The 11485-nt window shown below is 35.8% G+C and overlaps 1 protein-coding gene across 12 annotated transcripts in view; it reads right to left on the bottom strand.

The window, feature by feature from the left end:
* Nucleotides 1-11485, bottom strand: part of FRYL (FRY like transcription coactivator) — a 171636-nt gene that overhangs the window by 2241 nt on the left and 157910 nt on the right. For 9 of the 12 annotated variants that reach the window (XM_080589906.1, XM_080589917.1, XM_080589907.1 and 6 more), the window contains 5 exons: nucleotides 10754-10852; nucleotides 6266-6334; nucleotides 2805-2822; nucleotides 1792-1902; nucleotides 221-417 (listed from right to left, as the gene is read on the bottom strand). In XM_080589906.1, coding sequence (XP_080446032.1) covers nucleotides 221-417; nucleotides 1792-1902; nucleotides 2805-2822; nucleotides 6266-6334; nucleotides 10754-10852 — 494 coding nt within the window. The remainder of the gene's footprint in view (nucleotides 1-220; nucleotides 418-1791; nucleotides 1903-2804; nucleotides 2823-6265; nucleotides 6335-10753; nucleotides 10853-11485) is intronic. The other 3 variants (XM_080589908.1, XM_080589913.1, XM_080589914.1) reach the window with 1 other exon arrangement.

Below are 11485 nucleotides of genomic sequence, written 5' to 3'. Positions count from 1 at the left end.
AGACAAATTCTGAAGAACGAATATTACTAGAATTGCCTTTTTAAAATCACAAAATGTATATGAAGAAGTAATGAACAGTCATGAATCAACTGTTCTTGTCCTTTCAGTAAGAACATCTAGCAAGAGCTGAAAAAAATTGGAATAGTGCCCATCCCTATCTTTAAATTAAAAAGGTCCATTAGCAAAATCAGGCCAGAAAGCAAAATCCTTACGCATTTACCTGAAAGCCTTGACCTGTGCTACAGCTGACACAAACTCCTTGCTTCTCAGGGTTTCAATGAGAGAGTGAATTGCTGTTTCTGTGCTAGCTTGGGAAGCCTCTGCAATTTCAATTTCTTCGATGCCACTGTCAGATGCAGACTCAGCCTCTTTCAGACAGGTCTCCAGGACAGCAAGTTCTTCAGACATGTTTATGACCTAAAACAAATGCAAGAGTGAGCTTTTCTAGTTCAATTACATTTTTAGCCAAATTAACTTTCAGCAGATCAGAAACGTATGTTTTTCCTCCGTGTTGCAATCCTAAATGAGATGCAGAAGAAGTAAATCCAAATATTTGCTTCAGTTGTTTAAGAATACAGCTAGTTTAACGACCCACGTATTTATGCCAGGTATTCATGCTTTCCTTGATGAAGTTTCCATCTTTGTCCTTTTAAAATTTGTTTTAAAAAATACATTTTTCTCCTCACATCACTTAATGACGATTAAATTGACATGAAGAATTAAACACTTTGGAAAGTACAACAGAAATTGTGTTATTACAAGGACGACCTAGACATGGAGGAAAAATCTGGAAGACTAGTAGCCCAGCAGAGTAACTGTAATGCAGCCAATGTATATAATAGTATCTTTGGCTTTAGTTCCAATGTATGAGTAAAAGACAAGGGCATACTCAGAATATGATTTACAGCTGACTTGGAAACTCAGGCAAGAAATGGAAGTGAGGTGATGCTGACCTTCCATAACGTTCTCCACACAAAATGAACTGACTTATTTGCAGCCTCTACAAGAATCTGGAGATCTAAGTGAAGAACATGCATATTTTTTTTTCCTAATGTACTCCTAAACCAAAGACTTCCAGCCCTATTTTTTGTTTTCCTCCCTACTACATCAAGCAAGACATTTTTTTTTTAAAATGCTACCTCTTTATTGCATTACAGTTCCAGGGCAGAATGTGAAAAGACATTAACAGCAGCATAACTCAGTCAGATTAACCTGATTATCGTCACATATGTACCACGTGTGCACAGCTGAATGACGCATTTCACTTCTAAAGTTAGTACACCTAAAAATCAAGCCCAAGACGTCCAGGATGCATTACTAAGTACATGTAGGTTGGGGGACTAAGGTTGCAGTGAAACTGAATGGTGGCTGATGCGATGCACTTATGCAATCGGTAGTAAGTTACTGTGTTTGTAACAGGAACCACTGGGGTGATGGAAAGGGGCTTCATCACAGATTCAATCTGTTGATTGAATTTGATGTACCTTGATTGCAGCTTGATTAGAATACACCAGGAGTGCTAGTGAAATATTTAAAGTCCTGGACTCCCTGCATTCCCGTCTATTTAAGAGCTTTCAGGTTGTACAAAAATCAACACAGATAATTGAACGTCTCAGAAAATTCTTGCAGGTTCTACTTAAATCTTTTGTTAATGGCTTATAAAACAGCTGGTACCCTCCTTCAGTTCACCCTAAAAAGATGTCCTGCTGACGAACACATTACCAAAGTATTTTAAATGGTTTGGCTTTGAAATGTCAACAATAAGTAGCTAAATGGCGTGATTTGCCTTACCTCTGCTTCTTTTTTGATTGTGTTTACTTGGCTGATAAGTTTGCAGTAGGCTTGGAACAGAAGCAGCAACTGGAAATGCAATTTATATAGCCTCCGACACAACTCCAGCTCCTACAAATGTAAACAACGTTATTATATTCAGGAAGTGCAAAACACCTGCAATCCAATACAAGAAGCAATAAATGACGACTTCAGTATAGAATGTGCAAATTAAAAGTAGTTATTTGGTTACTGAAGAAAATGCCAAGAAGATTTGCAAGCTAATGTAGCAAGAAGCTAATGAAAAGCAGATGAAAGCTTCATCCAGTTCTAGATTTATAGGTAGCCTCTCTCACACAGGTTAAAAGTTCACTTTTTAATAAGTAGTCACATTTCCAAAAAGGAACAAAAAAGTGATTCAAGAGGCACTTTAAAATGTCATGTTCCAAGACAGAATATCATACATACATCCCTTACTTCTATTGTTGAATTTTTACTGCTATAAATTCAAGAATATCCAAAAGAAGTAGTTGTCATCTCTAAGTATGCAATCTTTCATAACCACTACTAAGATATGTATAACCTGGTCTTTAGCTTACACCTGCCTGATGGAATAAGAGGGAAATATTTCCATTCTTGGATGTAAGAATAATGTTTCCTTTGTGAAACATAGCTCTGTTTCTGTTTTAGAAAATACAATGATATATTTTAAGGAAACAAAACAGCACAGTCTTGCTTCCATTTTTACGCATCTAAAACTAGTGGAGGTGCAGACTGTTAATACTGCTTTACATACAGACATAAAAGCTAATTCTAATGGAATAACCATCTCTAAGGTTCTACTAACTACAGGATCCTATTATCTACAAAGAACCAACAGTTCAATGCGTTAGGTTATGCAAAATTGAAGCACACAGCATTTTTGTAATAGTCTATGACAAGACATCACTATGTCACAAATGGACGAGACAGATGGAGACCAGTTGGTTGACTGGCATGGTTAAGTATTTGATAAATCAAGAACCATCACTTACTGCTAGAATTTCCATTTGCTAAGCAAGAAGATGAGCAGGTCACAAAAACACAAAGGAAGAAAAAAGATCAAGAATTAGTGTAGGAAATCATTTTAATTAGGGTAAAAGATGTCCCAGGCAAAATGGAGGATGAAATACAAGTAACACGCTCCAAATATACCCTTAACAAAAAAAAAATAACAGACTGAAGTGAAATTACTAAGCACTTGCTCCTGTAACTAACAATAGATTAACACTGGCTTTGTTGTCCCACAACAGGAGTAACATACTTCACCTTACAACCCTTCCTGAGTCTTTACATAGTGTATAATCTTAAAACGTATAAAAATTAAGAAATCAAAAGCAAGGATATTCAGGTCTGGATATCTGTCTTGTTACTTGTTCTGTAGCACTACAGTTTAAGCTTAGATAACGCTTTTTAAAATTTGAGATGCAATGTTAATTTGAATTCTGAACTTTTTTTTCTTGTTTTTAAGATTTTAGATTAGAAAATTCTTCATTTTGCTAAACTTTATCCTCAACACCTCATTGTGACAGTTTCGTGGCTTAATTGCACTTGGTTTTACAAGCAATTTCAGAAAAATGTTTGGGAAAGAGAGACAGGGAGAGAAAACATCAGAAAACATATTCCTCAGGCTAGGGACAGGAAATTAACTTCTGTGCTTTGTACCGCACTAAGCATATTGATGGCATTTATGCCATGTACAATGGTCACACGTGTATGAAGATACAACTAATAACTGATTCCAACAGGCAGAAGCAGATAAGCTTTATTAAGCACATAACTATATACTACATGTATAATAGTTTTATAGTGTACTTAATAAACTATAAACGTGTATTTTTGTTCTGTATTCTGTGCTATCATACACGTAGTGCAATTATATAAGCAAAAACTTCTGAGGCACTGAACACTGCAAAGAGATATGATCTTGAACTGCCAAAGTCGACAAGGATTTTATTACTTATTCCAATGGAGCACAGAGAGTCAGACTTTGAGGAATGACAGGGTCCATTTGTTTAATAATTAGTCATTAAGTCCCAGTGTTCTTCAAGCCAAGTCTCAATACTGCTGTAAGCCATAAATAAGCCTCCCCCAATCACACTGACAATTATTCTAAAAATTCAAGAGAGATTTTTCCTTAGGAATAGCATTATGCTGCTTCAGTGACTTTCACATAATACTTGACCAGTTGTCAAATAATCTGATTTTTCTACCTGCCAGTCCTGTAAGAACAGTGTAGCCTGAGTCCAGATGCATTCTTTCAGGCTTCCATGTACGTACTAATAGCAAAAATTCTATAATTAGGTTTACTTGCAAGACTGCTGGTAATACATGAGCCAGAACAGAGTTCACCTCACTATTCTTAGCTGTATTTACCACAGTGGTAAAAATTAGGAATAAAACCTTATGTTGTTAGTGAATGAAAAATGCGTGTTGAATGAAGCAGCCCTGCAGCCCTTTTTTTTCTGAGCCAGACAACATTTAAATTTTTTTAGCATTAACTGGTTGACTGGATAGACTTAGCAGCCCCACGCTCCATTTACAAACACTTTTGAAACAATGCGCTTACACTTGGTAACTTCTCTATCTCCATGAAGGCACTGTAAAATTGTTGTGTATAAATTTATTACTAAAGGAGTATATGTTTATGAAGCAGAATAACAGGACTCAACTTCCTCAATGGATACTATAAGTTAAAATGGTTTTAAATGAACCTGCAGTGCAAGGAGCACATAAAGAAAAAATTGTCAGCGTGCCTTGTAGGCTAGGACTGAAACAAAACAAAACAAAACAACCAAAGAACAAATCCAAAACAGAACAAAACAAAACCAAAAAACCAACAAAGCAGGTCCCCACAAATAATCAGTAAGAACTGGTCACACAGCACCTTTTCTGAGGCTGTCTTTAAACACGGCCGAATTGGGGAGGAACGAATAAAACTTCCTCACTGACTGCTGCATTCTTTCTGTACGAGCTAAATGACAGCCTGCGTGTGGCTTTCCCTCCCTTTCTTGTTTTGTCTCACTATATAGTGGGAATAGTAATATTTAACTTCATGGCAATGTTGTAACAGTTTATAACAGAGCCAATATAAGCAATTCTGAACTGAAATACATATAACTGAATACACAGACTGAAACACATAAATGTTGTTTTTTAAATCAAAATATAGAACATGTACTGTTTTGTAATACTGAGCATTGTTACATATTTATAAACATGTGCCAGCCAGTATATGAAGACATAAAACAAGTGTAAAATATACCAAATATGATTTTTGCAAAGCAAAAACCCTTGCAAGTGGTAGCTAGCTTGTGAGTAATTATTTTGCTTTATTACTTATGCTTAGCCACATAAAACATTTTAAAAACATGTAATTTTGATGTGATATAACAATCATCACTACATTATCACACATTTAATTACTCTAAAAATGCAAATAATTTTGTTTATATAAATATATATGAGACTAAATGAAAACTGTATGAAAGAAGCAGTTCACGTATACAGTGGAAATTTCTGTTGCTGAACACCACATTTTCAGCAGCAGAAATGTAACTGACTGTATCAATAAGTAAGCTTGACTGAACAGAAGGAGTAAAATTTTTCCTTCCTTAGCCTGAAGTTGGGATTTTTGTCAAGGTGTCGTTGTGAAAATGTGAGCTAGCCTGCTATCTGCAATTCTACTTTCTTACATGTTTCACTGTTCTTATTACAGGACTCTAAATGGCAGATTCCTTGTACATACTAATGGCAGGTTTTGGATCTGCTTTTTTTTTTAATTTACATTGTCAACATTATGCAGCTATTGTTTAAACAAAAAAGTCCTGGTCCGTTTGGGGAAAAGCTGTCACTTATTATAGCAATTAGTAATGTTAAACATAGATGATGTCATGCAAATACATACAAAATACCAAGCTAATAGTAACAGGTCACTTCACCTGCTAGACGACAAAATGTTGTGTTGACAAAAATGTTTCATGAAATTTTTGCGATCCTGCTACTTTATTCCTTGTTCCTTTCCACCCAAACAACAGCTCCAGAAAGGTCATACATATTTATATAGTACTAATTATATTAAATTCAGTAGAGGTTTTTGGCTAGACAATTTATCTGAGCTTGTAAGCAGAAAGCTAATCTTTTTTCTTCTAGAAACAGCTGCATAAAAGTGGACTTGCTGGTACACAGATGGTATCTAGTCTGCTTATCTACTCAGTGTTATTAAGCCTAGAACTGAAGACTGGTCGCCAGCTTTTATTAAAAAGAGCCCATTTTATTAGACCACTACTTCAGAAGAACCTGAGTTTCCAAAAGATAGTATGATAACTGAAATGAAAAGCTTTTCATACAATTTTAATCTCTCTGAAAATGTTGGGGGTTTTGTGCAACAGATATAAGTATGTTTTAAAATCTCATATCCACAGACTCACAAATGAGATAAATGAGATGCACCTACCTGGGCATCCGTATTAGTGCCATGAATACCATCATCAGTACCAAATGTTCTTTTGCAGTCATCTAGCCACTGCAAAAAAACAAACAAAAAGATTAAATGTCTTCTGAAATAAAACAAACAGAAGACTGTGGTAAAACTGCTTCAGACACTTCAGTAAGTCTTGGATATTCTCAGACTATGTAAGAAATTGTGATATGAAAACAATTGTTCACCAATGTTGTTTCCACTATTGATTTCCACCCTGATGTATCACGGTGCAGTTTTTGTTGCATCCTTTCTGTTGCAAATTTCATGCACCTTCATTATCCCAGATGGGGATAGCACACTTCAATATAATTTGTGATTAAATTTGAGTATTGTTATACGGAAACATGGAGAAGGGGGGCAGAAAAATGGCATTCATTAAGTGAGTTCCTATTTTCTCTTTACTTGCTGCACAAGGTTTGCACCAACATGACTTCCCGGTGTTTAAAATATACCACTGATTCAAATTACGGAGTAAGAGTAAGCCTGTTGTATTTCTTTGGACTATTTTAGCAACAGCAGGAAATACAGTTCTGTTGTGTAACTAGAAGCAAGTGCAGGTTTACTAGATGGAATGAAAAAAGCAAATCCTTCAGTGGGAGTTTAGCATTGCCTCTGGTTTACACAAGCCAGGGAGATGAAGCATTCTCACATTACACAATGCGAACACAGATTTCACCCTCTTCCGTAAGTACAGGGCTGTATTCACCTCCAATTCCTATAGTGCACAACAAGTATTATTAATTTCAGTGGATAATCTCTTCTTCTAGCTTTGAACAACCACAGAAATTTAAAAGTGTTAATATAAAGCATCTGCGGGATCAGATATGTTCTTCTTGGACAATGTGACCTTGTCATCTCATCTACAGACTGCTCAGCATATTCTTCTGTACAGTGAAAACAGCAGCAAGCATGAGGTAATTTGGGCATTAGTGAAATAGTAACACGTCATGTCGAGATAAAGTGCAGATTATCTTCTGAAATGAAGAACGGGCTCTATACATCCAAGAAAGAATAATTCAGCATACCATGTGCTTTCTATCGTAAGTCTCACAGGAAATCTTAGTGACCTTTTTCTAACCTCTGTCTGATGCAAGAAAAAGAAAAATGTGATTTACCATCTGCTCAATTTAATAAAGGTTACTTAGTGAATTAACCAGGCCTGTGTGCTTATCAAGACGAGAAATGGAATTCTCTAAACACTGTGGTGTCAGCTTCAATTAGTGACATGGATACTGACGTACACAGCAGACCTCATTTTTCTTTTTATCTGACAGCATTCATCGGTAATAATGGAAGAGGTTTGCACTGGAACAACTGCAACAAAAACAGGGAAGCTAGTAGTTGCTTTCACACCCTGCCCTTTTAAGATTTTTTAAAATCTTAATACCAGACTCAGTAAAGGCTATGCCTAGAATTTTATGATACCTAACCTTGTATTTTCTACTTATCTGATTTAGTATCTTGATCCCTAATATACAAGTCAAAAGCAGCTTCCCTGCCAGGGAACAGAATAGCCACCAGAAAGGTGACAAAATTCATTTGTTATTATTTTTGCAAAGAATGTATGTTCAGCACTGCAGAAAGACCTACGCTTTCTGTTTAGGAGCAAAAATAGATCGTGTGACAAAATAATCTTCTTTATATGCTTGCTTTACACCAATCTGTTTTTCCTCAGGTATCTCCTACAAAGGTGTAGGGTGAAAAATATAAGATAGCGAAGTTTGTGATTCCTCTTGGTCATAGCATAGGTTGGTCTGCCAGATTACCCCTAAGGCAGACATCCCCCCAAATCCTGTATTACAGATATGTTTCTTATCTCAGTGCAGAGATAAGAGTTTCAAGCGACTGCAGCCCAAGCCTCTTACTGTTTTGAATTTGATTCACATGAATGGGAATGCCAATACTGTACACGGCACTGATAGTGACAAACAGTGCCTATTATGGCAATTTTTAAGTAACAATTTTTCATTAAGGTTAATGTAAAGATTTTTCCAGTGGTCAATCCTAGAGGATACTAGATGTGAATTTTATTTATTTAAATGTTTGTTAATTTGTATTTACCTGATTAGACAATGTCCCAACCAATTTAGTGTGATCATTTTCTGCATGTTTCTAAGAAAAAAATGAGGATCTGCAACAAATTCATTATGTATTTTGCCTTAATACTTTCAGATTGAACAGGATGTGTGTCACAATTGGTTGAAATTACAAGAAAAAAATATGACTTGAGAATGTCTCTTTCAATCATTCCCTATATTCTGTTCAATAGGATAGAGTAAGAAAACAAGTGAAGCATCTGAGAATTAGCTCTGGAGGACGCTCAGTCTATATATATTATATAATACACACAAAAATTGAGGATTAAGCACTAAAGAAATAAATCCTCCTCCATGGTACTTCTTCTTTCTATTTGTGAATGATTAAAGAAAAATAAAACCTGGCAAAATGCTCTCAGCTATTTCACAACTCCTTTGATCCAGAGAAACCTTTTTCCTGCTCCAGTCATTCACAAATACTGTGGCAGAAGACAAGCTGACTACAGAAACATTACGAGACACCCTTCTGACAGTTTCACTACAGAAAATAAAACATTCTTTCACTATGACATAATGACAGAGGCCACCAAACTGATATCCAAAGTAAAATAAAATGTAAACAAGCTCATAATATCCAGCACGGATTTATATCTGTATGACACACTGCAGAGCAAAACTAGTTAAAAATAAGTTGAGTGAATTCATAGCCATCTAAAAGAGAAACAATTTTAACTCATCACCCTTTGAGACAAATGAACAAAACAAGAATATTTCTTATTGCTAAGACAAACCATAGGCTAAATGAGGAGTATGTACAAGCTGAACTCCTCAATGTCTGGAAGGCCACTGTTGGCACCTGACTTCCTCTCTATTTACTCTGCCTCAACTTTCCTGTCTGACTATGGGGCAAATCAGTTAGCCTCGGTTGGGCTCTCTAAAATGAGCAAAGAAATATATGGCTTTGTTACAGGACTTACGCGCTGGAGGTTGTCGAACATTAAATATTATATGGAATAAGGTAATCTTGGTCATTGGATGAGGGCTTTGTTTCTGATCAAGCCTAAATGGCAAAACATAGCTCATTATATTAGACCTCATGAATTAAGTCTCCAAACAAATTGTTATTGCTACATAGCAGGGCAAAAAATGCAGCATCTCTTTTGCAGAAATACTGGCTTGGGTCCTAAAAGCAGTTCATCTCTATTAACACAATACTGTGTGGCATGCTTTAGCCTTGGTTTTAAGGAAACTACATTTCCACAGAAAAAGTAGATGGCTTTTCTAGTCAACAGATCAGCTGTCAGCAAACTTTACAAGGCACAGGCTGTAGCTTCTTAATAAACTCAGTGCAATCAAGAAACAGGGAACCACCTGCAAAACACAGCTCAGCCAAGATGCCATGGCTTGAATTCTGGTTCTGTTCTGCATCACTCAGACTTGCCTGTGTGGCCACTGTCACTGCCTGATAGGCTGCTGGCATCAGTAATAAATTCCTTCAAATGCATGTTTAACTTTCCTAAGGATCATTTTCTCTCTACAGCAAAAGCCTCATATATTCTCTCTCTGTAACCTGCAAAACAGATTGTAGATCCGTGTTTTCTGCTGTTTCTTGAAATATAAATCTTATCTGTTTCAGTTTTCTGAAGTTATTGATTTCCTTCCTAAACTTCACACAAAGGTTCAGAAAAAGAAATACATATACTGTTGCTACAGAAATTTTAAACTTTTAAAATTTTTGTTTCTTTGCACAAAAAATACTACCACTAACATATACCTTGAAAACTAAACGTGTTTTTCTAATTAATTATATAAATGCCAGTCTAAATTGCATCCAGTTCCAGGATGAGAGACCTGATGTTGCTTGTTAAGCCCCCATTACAGTCAGTGGAGATCCAGTCAATAAAAAGTTGTCTAAAGACCTCAGCTGAGCAGCAAGTTGATATCTACATTAGGATAAAATACATTGTTCTCTTGGTTTCTTTTACTGTATTGACTTGATCCTTGAATACCATGGGTGTTAAGCCACTTAATTCGCATAAAGATAACTATCTATATATGTCTTAACCTGGAGGTGAATACCACTCTGCCAGACTAATCAAGAAAGCTGGTACTTTCATAAGAAAAAAAATATATATATTCATGTTAAATATTAATCCTTTTTCCCAATTCTAGCATGTTTATACAATGTTATATATTCAAAGTCAATTCCAGAATTACATGCAACAAAACCAAGTCACATGTAACAAGAAAAAAAAAAAACAGGTTCAGGTTATACACAGAATAGTAGTGAGAAAAGGAAACAGGATTTTAATTCAGATTTTATACAGTTTACTTGAGGTATCTGTGTTGAGGGATAAAGACCTGGAACAATTTCTTGATGAATATGTTCTAGTGTTTTTTGGTTTGAAATACAAAACAGACCCACCTGTTCTGCAGCCTCTCTTTTGACATTATAGGTATCTAAGTGTTCTTGGAGCTCTAGAACGCTGAACTTCAATGTTTCTAGCAGGCCACAAGACATTAGCTGAAAGATAAAATCAGTCAGATAGCATCTGATTATAATCTACGTAGTCCAAAATTTAAATAATTGTACAATACGAAATTTCAAGGCCACACTTGGAAAAAGCAATCAAATTAAAATCAGTTAGGTACACACTGATTTAGTGCTGGATCAGCTCAAGCAGTGAACTGTTTTGACCCCAAAATAAGGGCATTACCTAGTCAAAAACTGAATGAGAGATTTCAAAGGGGTTTCTAGCTTTTTCAAAAAGAATAATATCTTTCAGACACACAGACAGTATAAATAAGATAGTCTGCCACAAGAAAAATACATTGCTGGATTTCTCCTGTAGCAACCTAAGGAGCATCCAGTGAGATTTACTTCCCCTTCTCAATATGCCAACTATACCACCAGCACAGCCTTTGGTCTCTACAAGCCAGGAACTGTCAAAGCAAAAACTGTTGGATATTTGAGGAACTTTCTACCACTGATGAATTTTCCTATTTCCAATATGGTTTCAAAATCTCAGGAGTGAGAAAATCACTCCTGAACCAGTGCTTTGAGGTTTCATGCATGAGTAGATATCACAAAACCAAAGATTTGTGCATCAACGTTATTTCAGATTAGCCATTCTTTCTTAGTGAGAATTATTCTGAT

This window comes from Anser brachyrhynchus (genome assembly GCF_964034855.1).
Source record: "Anser brachyrhynchus genome assembly, chromosome: 4".
NCBI classification, from domain to species: domain Eukaryota; kingdom Metazoa; phylum Chordata; class Aves; order Anseriformes; family Anatidae; genus Anser; species Anser brachyrhynchus.
Note: the sequence above shows the minus strand (reverse complement) of the source record. Positions and strands in the feature narration are given on the sequence as shown.